This window comes from Petromyzon marinus, chromosome 18 (assembly GCF_048934315.1).
Source record: "Petromyzon marinus isolate PM22_M1 ecotype Great Lakes invasive population chromosome 18, UKy_Petmar_22M1.pri1.0, whole genome shotgun sequence".
NCBI classification, from domain to species: Eukaryota; Metazoa; Chordata; class Hyperoartia; order Petromyzontiformes; family Petromyzontidae; genus Petromyzon; species Petromyzon marinus.
The window spans coordinates 4,068,774-4,090,028 of record NC_133684.1 but is presented as its reverse complement, the minus strand read 5'-3'; the positions used below and the strand labels follow the sequence as shown (position 1 = coordinate 4,090,028).

Sequence of the window (21,255 nt, the reverse complement as noted above, 5' to 3'; positions counted from 1 at the left end):
GCAGAGTGCAGCGCGCACAATGCATTCGTTGTGCTCAACTATGCTCCAACTGACGTGATTCTCACCTGCACCGACCCATGCTGACAAACACGGTGAAGTATGGTTAAACGGCGCCCCCACGACGTGCTCAGGCGTCGGGAGGAACCTCATCCAGCAGTGGACTGACCAAACGGGTGCGCATGGACAAATACAGAAGTGGGGCGATACACACACTGGGTTAGGGTATGGAAAAAAATCTAGTCAACAATTTTCTTTATTGTAATTTCGGCAAAAAACATATCACCACTATACAATACACTTCCAGTAAGTGATGCATTTTACAGTGCATTTAAAATCTTTCGATATATATCAATTTATTTAATTATTCCACTCATAATGACATCTCATTACAGTTCAATTAAATTCGGACAAAGTATCCATTTATGGCCAATGACCCTACACGTGAGTTTCCATCTGAAAAAAAAGTTACGTTTTGGCTCTCGACTCCTGATTTTTGTATCTCCTCCTCAGCCTCCCCCACAAGCAACTATGAATTAAAAGGCTGCAAAAGTATACACAGGTTTATTCATGAAAATTACATGCATGCTATCGTGTGGCCTTTGCAGTTCCCAGTCATCCTGAGTCGCGACCCCCATTTTTGTTCCATTAAAAGTATTCTATTTTTTTTTTAGATTTCGCCTGCTACATTTTTAATAAATATATATTTTTTAACAACTGCTTTCATTTTCTCCCCTCTCAATCACTCTGTCTCGGCAAAAAAAAACATGTAATTCAATTTCATGAATACAGCAAATGTATTTTTTAATATATGTATCACAGTACAGTCCTCTTTAACGCGTGTTTTTTTTCTGGCCATACCAAATTCAGTTCCTGCAGAAGCTCCCAGCACGTGGAGCAAAACGTCGGACATCGCGCCGAACAATGCACAGTATGCAAAATCCGACGACATACCAGAGAGTCGAACAGCACAACCGTTAACACCTACGCAGGACTAATACGGTCCTCTTTGAAAGTTGATTAGCCACGTTAACTGTAAATAGCCTTTCCATTTGCAGCATGTGTCTGTACTTGTGCGTGTACGTAAGTGGGGAGCAGTGGCGTAATGGTTAGCGCGCTGCGCTTTGAACCCGGCAAGCCGAGTTCAGCTCACGGCCAACACCAGCGACGAGTATCTGAACCGGTCCTGGGCCTCCCCTAGGTCGACTCAGCCTCAATTGAGTTTACCTGGTGCGGTGTGTAAAAACATTGCCACTAGGCAAACAAAGGCGGTCGGCCGTAGTGTTGGCCACACACCCCCCCCCCCCCCCTCGTGTGCCTTGCCGGCCTTCATAGGTGCTCGCTTACAGCACTTGCCCCCCACGGTTTGTAAAGGCTATACGGGTGATATTTGTCTCTATCTCTGTATGACATTTTGTCCGTTGGACCAAACACAATGTAGCATTCTGTAGTTTCAGCAGAATTGGTTCAACACAAGCAAACTCTGAGCCAGTGTCGATATTCAGTGTCTCCTCAACAGTCACCTTGCATCAACCAACTGCTGGTGAACTGCCAGATGTTTATCGGCAACGACTCTCGGCTTGATGGAATGTGTAATAAATACTTGAAAATGTTTTTACGCGATTGGCCCTGATTCCCAATGAAGGCTCTGTTCTTTGATAGTGAGGTGTAATAATGATAATGGTAGTAATCTGTGTTCTAAAGTTTCTTTCACATCAAGACATCCCAAAGCAATGTGCATTCAATAAAAAAGTACGTGTAAAAAAGTGAATGATTAAGACGTAAAAAAAACTAATAAAAATTGCACAAACCAAATATAAAACCTCATCAAAGTACAACTAAACAAAGAGTACAGATACCAGTAAAAAAAAACTGTTGCTTTCGGCTCTCAGTGTATTTCTTGACAATTATTTTCCCCACAAATGTTTTCCTGAATAATGTGTATATTCACCAGACCATATTGTTATTTGTTGACAGCGTGTGCCACTCACCACGGGACAGGAGGTCATGTCACTACAATGAGTAGCGGCTCGCCAGTTCACTCCGATACCGGCATTACAAGACGCCTAATGCCGAATCAATAAACCATTTTTATTCACTCGGCTTAGAGAGCACGAGAAGCCACTGTGGTGTAAATGATACATCACACTGGACTAGCAAGTCATCGTGGCCCAGTTCGATTACCAATCAAGGTAGGGTTGCCACCTGTCCAGTGTTTTCCAGGATCGTCTTCTTGTTGAAATGCCAGTCATAGGAAATATGTAAGTCTATCGAGAACGTTAAAAGTCCTTGTTTCGTCAGTTGCATAACAACAATATAACACGTATTATTTGCCCATTATGAGATATGTTTTCCTATTTTAAATCCTGGTTTTTTGTACCCCAGAGGTGGCAAGCCTTGCTCAACGTGCTTCATACTTTAGCCACATTTCTCCACTGAATGCCTCCACCGTCTTGAGCATTGTGCATTGGGCTCATATAAACTCACGTAGACTACGGAGGATTTGTGTGATGCTGTACTGTCTCCGGATGAGCATTTGCTTCTCATGTCGCAAGGCCAGAGTTCAAATACCCCCCCCCCCCGACAGGTCCCATGTGTCTATTGCAAAAGGTAGAAGATCGGTGCTTACCTGGGTAAAAAATATATATTACAACTTAACAAGATAACCTGTAATATGTTAGAATTGTTTGGGGTTTCTTTGTTTGTTTTGCATGTGGCCAGCAGAGACTGGACTGACACCATGGGAAGAAAATCTCTGTCGAACAGAGGGAACAATAATGATTGTACGAGTCCTCCCTTGGGACTGGACCCCCAAGTCGCACTGGAGCTGGCCCAGTACGCCGAGTCTCGCATTATCCCTCTGAGTCACCCAGCCACCACTTACATTTTCCATATCAACGTGAAATCGAATTACTCATTTCAATTCCCTTCCCAGTTTATTCTGCGCGCAATCTTGATTCCCCCTGCCCCTCGTGATCTCCCGTGACCTCATTTTTAAGGTCGCGAACTCCAGGTCAGGAACCCGTGGCCCACATAATGTACTTATATTAAAATATTTACCAACATTGACATTTTCCACGTAGCCATATGTACAATAAATAATCCATTGTCCCGCTCCCCTCATCACCATATACCTGTAATTGTTAATATCATTAATTGTATCGAGTCGCAGGGCTCAAAAGTTTAACATAATTTAAAATAACGCTTTATTCTTAAACAACTGACCGTTCCAGTTTCGTTGATTCTAACTTTAAGTTGCAGAAACAAAAACTCTGTCGAATTGTGCTTAATCTTTGAGACCGTTGTCTTAATGGCCACCAATTAGTTTTATTTTATTGGCTGATCGACTCTGCCAAAGAAAACTACAATTTTGAGAGGTTTCGTAACGTTTTCTTCATCACATTGGAAACCTTGAAATGAATGAATGACCACTCGGTTATCTTGCGGTGGCCACGGCGTGGGGATGGGGGGAACTACCGAAGCTTTTCGTCATTCACATTTAAAATTAAATTTACGATGGTACAATCACTGTGCTCTATACACTGTGGCTCATGTAAAAGTGTTATCGGTGGACTTCGCTGAAAGCGCTCTCGGGGGGGGGGGGCACTTTAAATATTAGAGGCGGCAGACTCCCAGGCTCCCGTTCGCACTCTGAAGTTTCTGGGCTCGAGATTTATGAAGCTGTGACCACCGCACGTATATCGTGACGCCGAGCCGGTCGCCCGGAACATCCGTTGTGTTCCTGTTCTGTAAACGCAGTGCACAACCCAGTGCTGGACTTTGGGAAAAAAAAAACAGACGACGGGAAAGTAATGCAGGATACCGTACGTTTTCCATCTATCACACCACGCGGATTCACGAATCTGTACAGGATCGGAACACCATTTGAAGTACGTGTTTGGCGTTCAAAGGACATGGAGATGACTGACTGACTGACTGCTACGGCTGATTCTAGAAAAGTGAAGCGTGTATAAAAATGGACACTACCCAAAACACGGGGCATATATCTACACCAGCACAGGGAGAAAATGTTATACCATTTAAATAGCTGGAAAAAAGGACTTCAAGACCACATTTTCAAAGGTTGAACTTGGAAAAAATGGAAGTTCCAAACATCGCATATGAATAACAAAAATGTAATTTAGAACCTTTGTTTACTATTCAACCTTTTAAAATGTTGCCTTTCAACACACCGTGCTATATAAATAGATTTTGTTATAGCGTGGGTATTTTTTTTTGCATTCAAAATGGCTTGTGTAACAGATCACCATATAGCAGTTGCCTGAGCCCGAGGCTCATTTCATTCGCCGGTGGAGAGGCCAACGCCGCTGGGATTTTGTTCAGATAGCATCAGACGCATTACCAGCAGCGCACTGTGACAACCTCTGTTACCATCGCCGGCCTCCTGGCGTGACCGTTGGTAACTTCACGGCCCGGCCGCATGCGGCAAGCCAAGCCACCCATCATGCGACAACGAATGGGAGCTGTAAATGTGGCCCACCACCGCAATCGTAATCCCTGGCCCGTGTCTACCATCGTGGACCCAGTTATCCCTTGGATTTTAGTGCCACTTCTCTGCTGTCCGCAGTAGGGACCCCACCCCCCCCCCCCCCCAGAACTGTAACGGTACCCTTAACTTTTGCACAGTAATACGTCCCGTAATAATATTTTTTCATCATTGTCATCATCGTTAAACTGACCGTAATATAGAACTATAAATGTGATTACGAAACCCCTACCTTTTAGCACAGTAATCAAAAGTGTTACTATTGCAGTAATCTCGTTGTTGGAATGAAGGTTTCAGCATTTTGTACTTTGACGTTGATTGTATTCCCACCACTACCGTTCATTGTATGTGTGTTATTTCTCACGAATAACTGGAATTGGAATGTTGGAAATATTTCTGAAAAAAACACTGCTTCGACATTCACAAGGTTAAAAAGCTGTATAAGATACTCAAAAACAGCAGCAGACACGTATACACTGGTACTGGAAGCCACTTGTGTTGAAATTAAAACTATCAATTTAAATAGAAGTCTTTTCGTATGATTCTTGTAAGAAAGTATGACGAGTTGGCCGTGTGGTTTTTTTCTCTCTCTTACAATCAGCATCATCTCTGTATTTCCTAGGGTGCGTTTGTTGGTAGGGGCTATGAAGGACACATGTGAACATTTTCTGCCAAACGTCAATCTGGAGTGCAGGATACTTGCAGTTGCCAGCGAGAAAATCTTGGGTCCTGGTGTGAAGCTTTGCGTGGGGATGTTCTTATGAGGAAGAGAGAGGTGGTGGGGGGGGGAAGTTAAAACTTTTTGTCGTTGTTTTTTGTTCGTTTGGCGATTGCACACTCGGGTTCACCGGCTCTACCGTTTGTGGATATCCTCGTGACGGAGGACCTTGTAGATGATCCAGTAGAAGATGTTGAAGATGAGGAAGGCGAGCGGGAAGGCGGCACGTGAGATTGTGTCTATGCGCTTGGCACGGTCCACAAACTTCTTCTTGATGGCATCCTGAGTGGGTGCTGGTGCAGGTGCTGCGTTGGTTGCGTTCACCCCCTTCACTGACACGCTGTCTTTGGCTTGTAGACACTGCCCCATGCCGTACATATTGAAGCCCCTCTCGCGCCCATCCTCGTCCTGGGAATGAAAACGTTTTGCGGGTTTATTGTCGCTCGAAAACATTGACACTGCTGTAAAGCTTTTTTTTTTCAATTTTTAGGCCGTTCTGATCCCGCAGTAGCGTCAAAGCCAAAGCGTTTACCCCCACATTCGTTCCTTACCATCACATTTTGAGCATGTGTTGTTTGTACAAGAGCACCGTGAATATTCCCAGAGAGGGGAATATTAAAATTAAATGCACAGACACTTACCGCATATGACATTGTTTGCTTGGGGCTTAAACTAATCCTAACGTTTGGTCGGCGGGTGTGACTTTGAAATTAACTTAAAGCCCTTTCGTTGCCTTCCACTCTCTTACAAAATAAAAGCATTTATCTGGGGCGAAGGAGTCAACCCACGTGTTTCATTATAAAAAGCGAGTGTGATCTGGAAACAACTTTTTGAGTTTAGATCTTATCGAATTTGGTGGCTCAAGCTTGAGGTTAAGGAGAGAAAGGTGTCCATAGAATGCCAGATGCAAAAAATAACCGCGTAAATAAATTTATCATTGCAATATTTCTAAGCAGTTTTGAGTTAATGGCTTAAATCAAAGACCCTCTTTGCATCTGTCAGCTGATCGCAACTCGGAGAAATGTACAATGGTGCAAGTCTCTTGAACAATGCATGACAATGAATTTCATTAGATATATAACACCCGAGGATGTGTTATTACTCAGCCGTTGTTACCGCTGTTAAACACTGAGGCCAGACCACGTACTAGGTACGTATCAGGCCTGGCAGAGAGTGGCAGAAGATAATGTACGAAAACAAAAGGGGCTTGCGAATTGACAATATAAATCATCATCATCATCATCAGCCACAACTCGTGCCTTCTACGTAACAACATTTTCACATTGAACGCTAGGCTAATCGTAAACAATAAGCCCACCGTTCGAGGCAGTCTCAATTACACTCCTTCCCTTGTACCCACAGCACGCAGACACAGGGCACATCCCCCACCCCACCCCCTGCAGAATCTCCCGCCCGCGTCGCATGCACACAGTGAGCCGGCGTGGCGCATTCGCACGGCGCAGGAACGGTGCGGGGAACGCCAAACACTGCACGAGCCAACGGGGGGGTAATTGCGGGGGGGGGAAGAGCATTCTGTGCTGGGCGTTTGCCAAGAGGCGTTCAGCGAAGAGGCGTGGCGTGGGCCACCGCAACGCGAATGACTGCCTGGGTCAACCGGACGCTGACAAGGTTCAGTTGTGCAGGAGGAGGATGGGTGAGCGGTAAGGGAACAGGGGGGTAGATACGGACAATCTGTGTCACGGCATCGCATGCAGGCGTCTCGGCCCGCTCTGATTATAACGGTCCGGTTAACGGCTTTCCAGAAAAAACAGTTCTGTGGCAGAGCGCCCGACTCACAACGAGAACGACGTAGGTTCAACTCCCTGTGGGGGATCGGCTCATCCCGTCAATCCTTTGATGCTGGATACATCGTGTACCATTCTCTAAGGGATAGACCATTCTCCGCCATGGGAATGTGGATTTTCCACCAATGGCTAAGGACGACTAAACAGAGATGAGCACCACCCAACATGTTGAATATGGGGACACTGCTATTTATAAAATATGTAAATATGTTGCAAATTGATATTATTTCAAATCGCAGCCCTTTGTCAATCCACTGCTGGATGAAAGCCTCCCCCATGTTGTGTCGATCATGGGGGTTGCTTAACCATGCTTCACCATGATGGTCAGTGAAAATTTTAAAAGTGGTATTTCAGATGTCGCTCGCCACTGATGTTAGCCATGGCCAGGAAATGCATTCAGGGGTCACGAGGTTCAATACAGCCGCTTGCTAACCGCTGCACCAGCGCACCACCCAGATACATCGCAGGATCATTTCAACAAAAAGAGCAGACTTGTGTTGGGGTAAACATTCACACAAAAAAAAACAGGGACAGAAAAGATACGTTTCATTCTTGCAAAGGAAATCGGCGTGCCCTTTGCAGTAATGAAACGGGCAACAGTTTAAACAAGCAGGGGGCGTTTTTGAAACGCCACTATTAATCCGTCCACGTATAACCAATTAAACCGCGCGAGAGAGGGGAAAAAAAGCAATGTCGGAAGGCACCTTTTTCACCCGTGTGCCCGACTGGTAGATTTGAACCGAAGTCCCATAAGAGGGATCGCTTCTCCTTAAGCCGTTGACTCGACGGACGGCGTCTAAGCCCTCATTCTGAACAAGCAGTCCCTGCTCGGGCTGATTGGCCACCCGGCCGGTCGTTGCGGGAGTCCGTTGTGTGCGTGGCGTGTCGGGGCGGGGAGGAGAGGGCATGAATGTTAAAGAGATGGCAAACACACACACACGCGCACAGAAACGTCACAAAGACAAAGATCCCCGCCTCGTGTAGCCTTAACAGACTGTTGGGGCAAGTGCTGTTAGCGAGCACCTATGAAGGCCGGCACAGCACACGAGGGGGTGGGTGGCCAGCACCACCTTTGTCTTCCCAGCCCTGATGTGTACACATTGCACCATATTATCTCGTTTAAGGCTGAGTCGACCCAGGGGAGGCCCAGGACCAGTTCATATATTCGTCACTCGTGTTGACCGTGAACGGATATCGAACCGGCGTGCCAACCGCTACACTTCCCGCACAGGAGGCACACACACACACAAACACACACACAAACACACACACACACAAACACACACAAACACGCACAGGACGCACGCACGGACACACGCGCAGAGACAGCACAGACAACAGTCGTACGCGAAATAGCATCACCTTACACTGGGAGGAGACGGAGGGTGGTCTGGCTCTTTGCGCACCTTTTTGGAATCGTGCTCAGCACAATTTCTGTTTGTTTATGTAAAGCAGGAATGAGCCCGACGACGAGTGAACGCGTCCAAATGTTACAATTATATTTACTTCCGTGATGGCAATGCATTATTTTGATAGCCGAAAGACTGCTGTGTGTCCAGTGACAGAGTTGAATCACCGTTTTTTTACGCGATGTCCTATCGGGTGTTTTAAAATAAGCAGAAAAAAAACAGCTGATAATCCAAATAATTACCATTTTAAATGAGGTTAGGTCAATCTGACAAAATAATTAACGTAATCATTCTCGTAATCATTTACAAATGTCCCAAGTGATAAGGTAATGGGGGTGGCGTATTTAAACACAGCATCTTCGAATCAAACGAAGTGGATTAAGCATGACTGGCACTGATAGGGATGAAGATGACTGTGGAGGTCATCAGTGACAACACGAAGGGTGTTGTGTTTCCAAATATCCATAGAGAGAGCGGTATCCACACACACACCGCCCTCCTCTGCTCACAAATCACTGCGGATGAGAGTCACAGTCAAGGGGATAAAACATCACGCTGGGGGGAGGGGGGTAACCCGGGAAGCCCTTAGCTCCACGGCCCCAACAAACGCCTTCAACGGGACAGCAGCAACGATGCTGCCTAATGACGCTGATCGGGATCGCGGCGGCGTTTGTCGATTTTTTTTCCCCCTCTTCCTTTTCTCCACCCACCTGATTTCTCTGCCGGCGGCGGCGGATGCGGAGCAGCTCCTTGTGCTGGCGCGACACGAAATTGACGGCGGCGTACTCGAGCAGGGCGGCGAACACGAAGAGGAGGCACACGGCCATCCAGATGTCAATGGCCTTCACGTAGGACACCTGCGGAGGAAGAGGCGCGAGGGGGGGCCCATCGTCGAGCGGGGCGTTGTCATTTGGCGCGGCGGTATCGGTCGCGGTGGCGCGCGGCTGTTGGCGTGCTGAGCTATGAGCCAAATCGCGTGCGCGCGTAACCGGGGCGGGTGCGGATACCTGATGCACAAAAGGAGAATTTTTTTAAAAAAAACTCTCTCCCTCCGTTGTGCACCTGCGATCATCCACACCAGAGCGTACGACATCTTACTCAATGCCCGATCCGCGAATACGAAGGAGACGTCGCAGCGACGCACTCCGCTGCCCCTGACACACGGTTATCCAGCTTGACCACCTGAATGTGAAATTGCAGTTGTTGTGGTTGTTGTTGTTGTGTGTGCATGCAATTCTGACATCAATTTATTGTTATTGGAGGTATTCCAAAATGGGGGCCTGCGATCGGTACTACAGGGCACAATGGAGCTACAGGCTGAGACTCATGCGGCGCGTAAACTTTCATAGTTTGCAGATCATAAGATGCTGCAGAATTTAACGCGCACCCCAACGACAGACGTGTGCCCAGTGTCAATAAAATTACACATATCTGGTCGCGGATTGTGAGACACGTGCCTAACTTTTGCTTTTAAAATGGTCGAAAGAGTTGCATCATATAATCTGAGGAGTACAGGAACTTGCAATCAAAAGCAAAATTACTGTAGAACTTCACACACCTTTACCAAACCCTGTCATTTATTTTCTCCCATGCCATTACGAATTGCAATCTGATGCAGAGTTTTACAAAGGAGCTTCAGCGCGGAGTGGGATTGAAACTCCGTCTGCGATTGGGGCACAATTTGCGTTTGATTATGGGGTTCAGGACCACTCTGTTGCTCTCACAGTCATACGGGAATATTCATAGGAGCGTAACTAAATCCGCACATCGTTGCATAAAAGACTTCTCTGCCTTACTCTTAGATACACAGTGTTCAAAACACGCTCCTAATCGTTCACATTGATCTTAACACGAGAAACGTCACGTTTGATCCTCCGCTCGGTGCGTCAGAAAATCAAATTCGGTATTTTAATGTACTCCCTTACAGTGCGCTCTTGTCACGTTACTCGAAGTCAATTCGTTGACAATAGTAAAACACACTCGTCAGCAACACTCGCAGCTCAAGAAAACATCTATTTGATCGGCGACGTTTCAGGCAATGGCCCTTCCTCATAGCACATAAACAGAGGGCAGAGAACTAGAGTGGATAATGATGAGTTTAACACGTCGGCTTTCGAGACAAATATTATTCATAAATAAGATTTTTGGGCTAGATCGCGTAAGTATAAATGTGTCGTCACCCTCCACCACCCGGCACAGCCAGTAAGGTTTGTCACGTACACAAAACGTGCCAAATAGTTACGACTTCAGCCCATCGGTGTGTTGGAGAGTAAATCCACGACATTTACAAATTGAGTAGTATGACGTTTCGCTGGTAAATACATCCAGCATCGTCAGGCGATTTGCCAGAATATTTTGGTGGGCATGGTGAGAATTACATTTGAAAAATGTTTTATGGTGACCAGTATATAAATAGTCATATGAATAGTTACCGAATGGTAGCTTTTAAGTATCATACAAATCGTTAAATCATCAGAAATATTTAGTAACTAAGAGTATTAACAGTTGTTTGGTCATAGTTTTGTTTTGTTAGTTGTGCTTATGCAACACTGCCAATGCAGCATCACCACGTAAATTTTTGCCACCTCATTGTTTAAAATGTCAATGAATCATCATCAGCCATGATCAATCCACTGTTGGATGAATGCCTCTCCCCAAGCCATCACGATCTCTTGCGACCTATCACCTACACGAGTACAACTACATTGGTTTATCTCATCGGAGGACATCTTTTACATTTTAGGCCATAAATAAATAAAAATATAAACATCTTCCTTCGTCGGTTTGGCAAGGCCACAGAGAGGCAAGCGGTGTTAGCTGATGGCCTATTCACCCCACACACAATAGGTAGTGGGGGCAGTGATGGCCAACAGCAATTAGGGGCCAGCTGCCTGTCTCGCTACCCCAGCTACTTGTTTTAAGACCAAGCTAATCCAATTGTAGCTGATAATTACTGAGACAAGCAGACGTTGGCAGTGCCTGATCAGCCAGAGTTGCTTAAACAAACCCTGATGAACTTCCAATCTTATAAGAAAGGACGATCTTTTTTAACGACATGCGTCCTAGTTCAAAACACTCATTAACATTATGTATATATTTAGACATAAAATAAATAAGGACACTATTTCTTCTTCACATGTCCATTGGCATAAACAAATATACATTTCTTAAACAACCCATCAGCGAGACGGCCTTCTGGGAGTGTCGAACTATCACCCATATCATATCAAAAGGGTTCTTGGATATGAGACCGACAGTTCACCAGAATTGTTTCAGGCAAGTCTGTTGCTCTCGGTAAGATTCTAGTTGGTGAAAAAACTGCTTCAGAGTAAACTTGTCTTGAGGCCAATACTCCATGCCCTCCCAGAAGGCTGTGCGACTGATGTTAGAAATATTTCAACGTGCTATTGGAGATGTGTGGGAGACATTGCTTATATATGTTATTTGTATTCTCCACAATGTTGTTAATTACTTACAGTATTTGCGTAAGTGGAGAGACTTAACAAGTATATCAGCCATGGATGAAGGCGTCCCAAAGTCATTGCCATATCATGATTTTACAAAGCAAAATCGATCCGTCTAGGACCTTCACAGGAGCTGATTTCATCGCTCCATCGCCACGGTGATGGTACTCTCAGATTTGTCCCCTCCTTTGGCTGCCACTGTCGTTCGTTTCGGCCACCAGTCAAGATCCCTTCTCGTGCTGTGTCCTACCCAAAGTGATGTATCTAACCTGCATATGATCTCTAATCCATCCACTTTTTTCGCCTTGTCTCTCGTTGTCAACCCAAGTATGTTTCTCTGCATGCTCAACAAGTTTACTGTGGACATTGCACGCCACCGGTATTTTACAACTCAGAATGAAATCTGATTGATGGATTCTAGTGCATTATCAAATCACGAAAGCACATTTGCCACATACACAAACACACACAGAGATACAACAACACAAAAACAAGGATCACAGGTTTTTTTTTCCTTCTGTGCAGGCTGCTGAGACAAGTGCTGTTACCGAACAGCAAGTTGGTAAAGCTGGTACAGCACACACCAGCAATGACGTTGGCAGCAATCACAGACAGCCGGCAATTTTGAGTTCCTCTCTCCGTTATTAAAATCGGCCACGTTGTTATTTCAGGCCGAGGTTCCCGAAGGGAGGTGCCATCGTCACCGAGCCAAAAACTCGTGCAGCTGCAGTGGTGGCGGCGCGTCGAGCAAAACACGCAGCGCATCCGTCGTCGCAAGAGGGAACAAAAAGTAAATTAATCAAATAGGCGACGTTTTGGGCGATGGCCCTCGTTCTCACTTTAGGCAGGGAGGCGCGGGAGCCCGAGCTCTGTGTGGTCATGGTGAGCACCGTGGTGATGCCCAGCGCCACGCGCGCCGGCGCCGCGTCCATGTTGATCCAGAAGGAGACCCAGGAGAGGATGACGATCAGCAGGCTGGGGATGTACATCTGGATGAGGTAGTAGCCCATCTGTCGCTCCAGGTGAAACTTGACCTCGATGCACGTGAACTTGCCTGGTGGCGAGCAGAGTGGGGAGGAGGCGCGGGGTGGGGAGGGGGGAGGTTCCGTTCAACCGCAGCGAGCGATAAGCGTAACAACTTAGCGCGGGTGGCAATTGAGATTATCATGTAAAGCTCTATTGTCACGAGTTATCCGATTTGCGGATTAACTTTGTGCCGTTTAAAAGCTGCTCCTCACTTGTCGAGGGGTCCGTGACCCAGTGCCCAGGGGCATCATAATGTCGGCAAGTGAACTCTTTACTTCGAGAAACAACGGGCACGTAGATGTTCTCTCGTCACCTTCCGTTCCGTGTTGGTAGACGAGATGGATCATTTTTCGTTGCCAAATTTTCCTAGGTTTTGTAATTGTCCGTGTTGTTGTTGTTGTTGTTTCATCTGGTGCCCAACCCTCCCACCCGCCAATTACCCCGAACTATTGAGAGTTGACTGCATGCTGAGATCCTATTAAATGTTAGCGGTGTTAAAGGTTCACCCTTGCGCATCGTGAGCTTAAATTGCCGATATTTGGCATGTTATGTATGTTGAACTTCTTTTGCGCCGTACGTAACCAACCGCGTCACCTCAATTCAATTAGTAACAAATCGCTTGAGCCTCATACCTCGTTAAATAAATTATTATACTTGAAAAAGCAAAGAAATATGTTTTTTCGGTAAAGTCACGTAGAAGGGAAACAATAAAATAATACAAATATAAAAAATACAATTCTCACGACGTTTCGACTGCAACACGAGCAGTCATCATCTTCTGGTGTGAAAACCACAGCAAGAACATTTGAAAAAGTGGCGTTTTTATTTTAACGTTAGCACCACGGAGAGCGATTTGGCAGTTATTCAGATGGACGAGTCCATCTATGCTCGGAAAAGAGGAGGGGGGAAACGAAAATAATGGATGCGGTCTGAAAGCCACCGTAAGCGTGAACAATCAATTAAGACCCGAAATGGTTTATCAAATCCTTCCAATGATTGCTAAGCCAGAATCTATCTTCTCCGTTGAAATTGTCTCTGTGTTTCTATATGTGGATAGCCTCATGAACGAATCTCTCATGGTAGCCAGATGGCTTGCAGATGACCTCTGTCTTGGAGAAGTCAATGTCATGTGAGCCTACTGAATTATAACAGTGATCTGCCACGGCTGAGGTGTTGGTCCTACCGTTTTTTAGGTCTGCTTTGTGTTCACGGATGCGGTCCGAGACATGTCGTTTGGTTTCTACAATGTAACTACTACCACAGAGGCAACTTAGTTTGTAGACGCCAGGGTACTTTATGTCCGGAATCACATCTTTTACAGATGGAACCAGGTCACGGATTTTATGTAATGTGTTGAATCGGACCTGGATCTTGTGTTTATTCAAGATTTTGGAGATATTTTTTGTGATCCCCGAAATGTAGGGTAAAGTGATGGTTTTGAATGGCTCCTCAAGAGGGTCCTTCTTCATGGTTGGAGTGATGGCTTTGCGGATTGTGTAGTCGGAGTAACCATTCGCCTTCAGAGCTTGGTGTACGTGCTTGAGTTCACTGGCTATGTGTTCCTGGTCGGATATACATTGGGCTCTACGAGTCTTGATGAGGGAATTCTTCTGGGATGGATGGTGGGTCTTAATTGATTGTTCACGCTTATGGTGGCTTTCAGACCGCATCCATTATTTTCGTCTTCCCCCTCCTCTTTTCCGAACATAGATGGACTCGTCCATCTGAATAACTGCCAAATCGCTGTCCGTGGTGCTAACGTAAAAAAACCGCCACTTTTTTCAAATTTTCTCGCTGTGGTTTCCCCACCTGATGATTGCTTGTATTGCAGTCGAAACGTCGTGAGAATTGAATTGTTTTATATTGTATTATTTTATTGTTTCCCTTCTACGTGACTTTACCGAAAGAACCAAGAACATGAATCCCTGCAGTCACGAAAGCTTTAAATCAAAATATGTTTTTGTTGAAATAGAATCGTGACTTTATTTTACGTAACTCAGGTTAATCCTTACATTTTTTACGATGATACATTCACAGAATTGGGTTTAATAAACATCTCCCGTAATGAAGGAAAGTACACGTGCGATAATTAGTATCAGATGAATATTCAAGATTACATTGTTAATGCAACAGTTACGCGTTTGAACAATGCATGGTGTTCTAATGAGAGTGGTTTTAATTCGATTGTGTACAGTGTTCCAGGTAAGGCAGGAGGGGTCTAATCAAGGCTGATTAAAATACAAGACAATACAAATTCCATATTTACTCTGACAATATCACTGCATATCTATATTTTATCATGTTGTTGTGGGTAAAATAAATGATGATAATAAAAATGTCAAATGCTTTAATGACAGATATATATTTTTCATCGGCTTCATAGTTTTCACGCACATATATATGGAATAGCTCAATAGCTATTCAATTATAAATGCAATTCTCATGCTAAAGTCTATTGACATTTTTCATATTGGGCAGCGCACCCTCGGAATGTGAATGGTACGTAATAAAAAAAAAGAACGAATTTAATAAAATATAAATTCAAAAAATAACCTCCGTTGCTCCGTGCCCTTTGTAAAGGCACCACCAACATTTACATCATTAGACCTCCTTTGCCAGTACCAAAATGTAATAATAGGGTTTTTCTCCATTTTTTCTGACAAAACTGAAACCTTTTTACAAGGATTCATGTCTGCATTAACCACAATACCTGCAGTCAAAATGCAAACAAAAAACATACTATAAAAATTCTCACGACGTTTCGACCATAACGCAAACGGTCATCATGACGTTATGGTCGAAACGTCGTGAGAATTTTTATTGTTTTATATATATTTTATTATTTTATTGTTTCACTTCAACGTGACTTTACCGAAAGAGCTAAGAATATTAATTACTGCAGTTACGAAAGCTTTAAATCAAAATATACTATGATAATATATCATTGTCCTTGAAATTGATTGGTCCACACCAAGGGACGGCTTTCTTTTGAGCCTCGACCCAATTGGTGCTCGACCAGATGATGTCATCTTAATGCTTTGTGAACGCACGTCTTCATTTTTGGAATAGATCACGTTACAAACCAGCCACCCCCCCCCCCCCCCCCCCCAGAACAGCACACAGCGACGAACAAGATATCGCCATCCGTATAAATATAAAAGCATGTGCATCGCCTCATCTGATCACGCGCACGACATTGTTTTGCCCTTACACCCATCATTATCCTTGCATTTGTCCCTGGAATACCTTGCACAGGAGAGATATATCGTTATCGTCATTATCATTTTTCAATGGGTCTACAATTGCTCGAAATTGAGTTTACAAGCAACACGTACATTTTGCGGCCCTCTTGTCAATACGCTCGCTGGATGGAGGCCTCCCCACGCAGTGCGTGTTGTGGGTGTTATTGGGCCATCCTTTGCCAACTCGAGTCATGAAGTATATACGCGTGTAGGGGGTCTATAAGTAGAGTACAACAATTGATGATGCTGCTATCCTTGCAGCAGTCGATAGCAGTTGTTATGAATGGCGGTCGCTCATCCAAGCACTTCCGAGGTCAGACGAAAATCAGGAACATTCTGGGTGATTTGGTTATAGGCTGATAACAACAATGGCTATTAATTTGCGAGCAGCAGTTCGGAGAGAGAGTCCTGTCTAACGCAGTGCAGGGCTGCGGTTGTGAGTGCACGTTACATCAGAACACGCACGCGCACACAGAGAATGTTTGTTAATGTATTTGATCAATTTAGTGCTGGAACCGTGTTTTTCAAATGTACACATTTGAGGCATTGTATTGACCCAGCGATAGTCCTACTCTATTACACGATGTCACAGACTCTTTGATATATAAAAAAAGCATAATTTACGCTGCGCTTTGATTACAGTCCCAAAGAATTATTATTATTATAACAACGGTGGCATTTCAACGAAGCTGCTTCAATGGATCACACACGAAATAAATAGCACGACACTCAGCACTCTACGCATGCCAGTTATATCAGAAGCGATTCTTACAGACGTCTCAAGGATTACAATGGACATTCAACTCAATAGCTCATCCTGACTCTTGAGCAAGCATGGAACAAAAAAAACCGCACAGCTGAACGTGACGTCAATGGTCACGTGCACATCAAAACAAAGACGAAAATGCATGCTCGTGCATCGATTCTGCAACGCTTTCCAACGTGTGTGTTGCCATTGGGAAGTGTTTCCTTCGCAGTGATAACAGTAGTAGTGTAGTGCGCGCATCAGATGTCCGAGAAGTCCCGAGCAGCGCCACGTATTTACATGTTGGGATGATTTTCACGATAGTCGCGATGCCCTCTTACGGACAGGCGGACATAACTCAAGCATCAACCTTCTCCGATTGGCGTGGTTGGCTGCGTACGGTGCGAAAGATGTCCGAAATACGTACATGCACACACTCTGAGTTGGAAAGCGTTACAAAAATCAAAGCTTTTGTGGGGCATGATAATCAAGTTTAGCCAATGAGAAGGCCCACCAAAGCACACCGTTTGTGTCACAGCAGTGGTTCTTAACCATTTGTTGCAGTCTGCCCCCCTTTGGTTTTCAATCTCAATGTTTTTTTTATTAATAATGTTAATAAATACGTAAGTAGTTGTACTTACGTGCCCGCGTTTCACCGTGTTTTCGATGATTTAACCTTCTGAAAAAATCTGGCCATGTCTCGCACTCCCAGAAAGGGCATCTCGCACTCCCAGGGGGCGCGTGCACCCCAGGGTAAGAACCAGCGTGTTGCAGTAACATCGACGAGAGTACGGATGCTAGTTAAGGCTGCAATCTCATCCGATCCATCGAAGGCTTCACCGATGCAGACAGACAAACAAACAAGCAAAACAGTTACAGAGTTACCTGTGTTGTAGTGCTTCGTGCAGTAGACGAGATCTTTTTCGTCTTTCAGCACGAACTGGGGAAGCGTCAACCCCTCGGCGACCTGCACTGCCCCCTCTTGCTTCCACTCAAAAATGAGGTCATTCATTGTGTACCCAACTGTGGGGGGGGGGGGGGGGTGAACACGGGCAGAATACAGATTTTATAAATGCGACGCACATGGCATGCCTACAAAATAACCAATCCTCAACAGTCGCTTGCTCTACCCAAAATTGTGCAAGGGGGGAGAGGGTAAGCAGCGGTGTTTATTGTTATGGTTTGTTGTTTATGTTTGTTGTTATGGTTTGTTGTTATTGATTTTGTTATGTTTGTCGTTATGGTATGTTGTTATGGTTGTTGTTATGGTTGTTATAGTTTGTTGTTATGGTTGTTGTTATAGTTTGTTATGGTTGTTGTGTGTGTTGTTATAGTTTGTTGTTATAGTTGTTGTTATGTTGTTATAGTTTCTTGTTATGGTTGTTATGTTTGTTGTTATGGTTGTTGTTGGTTTCGCTTGTTTTGTCACTGCGATGCTTACAGCTTTCCAGCTGCATTGCACACGTTTGGACGTCCATTGGGAAATTCTTCAGGTCCATCGGGCAAGACAGCGTTAGCGTCAGTCTGCAACGGTGGGTCGAAGTGGAAAAATCGACGCGGCGACGATTAATGAGTGACGCGGCCGCCCGGCAGCACAAACGCAGCCGTCTCGTGCTCATGTCGAGAGCGTGGAATCAACTTTAGTCATTGCCGTCATCTCTTTTTTTTACTTCGTTTGTTTTTTACGATGTCACCTCCGCTCGCGCAAATCTCGGAGCGATGTTGTCGCTCCTTTGCTTCGCACGCCACGGGGCTGTTCGTTACTTAAATTCATCGCAGTCCCCGTGTCGAGCGCTGGACCCCACGGGGCATAGCGGCTGGTGCGGTGTGTCACCGAGCCACGCGTATTGTTATCCCCACTTTCATTTCGGGAAGTAGCTCACAAGAGTTTTCAGACTTCACCGCTAAAGACTTCTGTGGAAAGATGCACTACTGGTGGCATCGCATCCATTGCGATGTCAGAAGAAGAAACGTGCGTAGTCGTTATTCCACCAATTAGTGTCACGTTCAGAGGAGCAATTATCTTCCCGTCTGGTTATAAGTGAATTATTCACATTGATTAAAAATAGAGGCCGTTCATCTCGGCATGGCATCACTCACTGGTCTATCACAATTTTTTTTGTTAATTCCCATATACAACAGTTATAGAATAATAATAATAAATTCCAGATATTCCAAATCCACCAACGAACGAAAGTTTATCAATGCCTTGTCAGTCACGTGTTTTGTTTCATCATACTTCACTGTGCAGGTTGGTGAAGGAGGGGGAGGAGGGTGGAACTGGCAGTAGCAGTTCAGATATCACTCGACACTGATGTTAGCCGTGACTTGAAATCAACTCGGGTAACTACTTTGTTGGTGCAGTGTGCTAACCACTGTGCCACCGGCACCACCCTACAAATGTACATGTATCTATATATGCATGTTGAACGTCTTTCATCACCATACATAAAGCCAACTGTGTTAACTCAGTATGTATGTATGTTGAACTTATTTTGCACCGCGTGCAGCCAACCGCACTAATCAGAGGTGCGGGGGGGAAGGACAACAAACTAAACACAAGAATCAGTTCTAAAGAAATGAGTTTTGAATCTGGATGATGATTTAAAAGTGCATAGCTCCAGTGGCTTTCCAAGACGGCCGCAGAAGCGAGTCTGTACCTAGCAAATAGAATTAAGCAAAAAAGCTACGTGGGTGAATCGGTAAGCGTTTGACACCTCGAGGGTTGAATCGCCGTGTCGCTACGACGGGCAAACTTGCCTTATGCTGTAGAGGACGTTTCCATCCTTAAATATTCGCAGCAGCTTATTGTCAGTGGTGACCTCGTGAAAGTTCGCCCCCTTCTCGTTGGCAAAAAACAGATCGGGCTTCCAGATGGAGTCAAGCATGGAGGGGTCGAGGTCCAGGGAGTCGTCGGGGTACTCGCTATATGCCAGTCGAGGGTCATTCCACTGCTGTCGCAGGAAAATGTTGACCCGGTAGTCCTGCGCGCAGAAGGGGAACACCGAGAGACCGTGGGTGAGAAGTCATTACAGCCCTGCGTGCACCACTGGCCTGGCGTATGTGCTAATGTCCCCGTGCACATTTGAGAGCTGTTAAATATCGGTGAGGGTGATGGGGAAGCAGTGGGCGGTCTACAATTAGGGGCCACCTCTGTGTGTTCTGGGGATGCTTTGCAATTTTATATTGCCTGCAGTAAAACGAATCTGGATGTGCCCATTACCATTCAATCTCTGAAGCTAAGCTGTGATGAGCCTGGTGAATACTCGGATGGGTGTTCACCAGGCCATGCCAGGTGTCGTAGGCATGGATCTGCAAGGTGGCCAATAGCTGTCAGTGTTGAGTGGCATCCCCCTTGTTGTGCACGGATTGTCTTCAGGTTCTCTGAATTCCTCCCACTTGCAGCGAAAACAATGATTAACGGAATCAGCCAAATATCCCAATTTAGCACGAACATTCTTAAACCAAAAAAAAAAATCTGTCCACTTCAGTGTGAGGCTTGCCTGGCGGTCTTGTTATTGTTTTTGTCAAGTGCCCGAGGCCTGCAGTGGCACTTCTCTGGGCATTTTCCATACAAATTTAAAACCATTATCTGCCCAAATGGCTGATGGCTCATTGCCTTGTTTACACTCTGTGGATGCACGTCTGCAGTTGCTACCAAATACAAATCGCATTTAAAATTCACTCTGCGCTGCAATACAATAAATACACAACGGTATTGTGACGTCTCAGAATAAAGCACGTGTTGCGCCTCCCCCCTCTAATATCAATTAAGTGCAAATATTGACTGACAGAAGGAAAGCATGGCATTGTGTTGTGCCAAGTAATATGCATGAAGTTGCCTGTTTAACCCACCGCTGATTTGATTCCACTTGCGAGACCAATATTTCAGAAACGGTTCAAGACTCGCTATTGAACAACCGTGACATGAATTGCGAGCCTTACCACGACCGTCTCGCCAAAACCAATACACGAGCATCTAATGCCTTCACCATGATTCATTAATCGGTCAAATATATTAAAAGCCCCAATGATGTCGAGACGTGAATTACAAAAGGCATGCTTGTGAGCTGTGTTTGGATAAAATAAAAGATGTAAGTGTTCACTGCCTTTGATGGTGAGGTGGCAGGGAGGTTATGGGAAAATGCTTGAATGACATTCAAACACAAAGCCAAAGCAAAGGGTTGGGGAATAGCAAATTATATACAGGGTATACATAATGAAGATATCATTAATTATTAAATAATTATAATGATCAGTTTCAACTTCACTATGTAAATGTTTGCAATGTATTCCTTATGTACTTAAATTGTTTTAAGACAAAATCTCGAGTTATCGTCAG

General features: G+C 45.0%; 1 protein-coding gene across 5 annotated transcripts in view; it reads right to left on the bottom strand.

Moving 5' to 3' along the window:
- Positions 1–235: 235 nt before the first annotated feature.
- Positions 236–21,255, bottom strand: part of LOC116943585 (glycine receptor subunit alpha-2-like) — a 53,327-nt gene continuing 32,307 nt past the window's right edge. For 4 of the 5 annotated variants that reach the window (XM_032956546.2, XM_032956547.2, XM_032956548.2 and 1 more), the window contains 7 exons: positions 19,674–19,897; positions 18,355–18,437; positions 17,799–17,936; positions 12,740–12,954; positions 9,147–9,293; positions 7,732–7,860; positions 236–5,630 (listed from right to left, as the gene is read on the bottom strand). In XM_032956546.2, coding sequence (XP_032812437.1) covers positions 5,358–5,630; positions 7,732–7,860; positions 9,147–9,293; positions 12,740–12,954; positions 17,799–17,936; positions 18,355–18,437; positions 19,674–19,897 — 1,209 coding nt within the window. In that variant the 3' untranslated portion in view covers positions 236–5,357. The remainder of the gene's footprint in view (positions 5,631–7,731; positions 7,861–9,146; positions 9,294–12,739; positions 12,955–17,798; positions 17,937–18,354; positions 18,438–19,673; positions 19,898–21,255) is intronic. The other variant, XM_032956549.2, reaches the window with a different exon arrangement.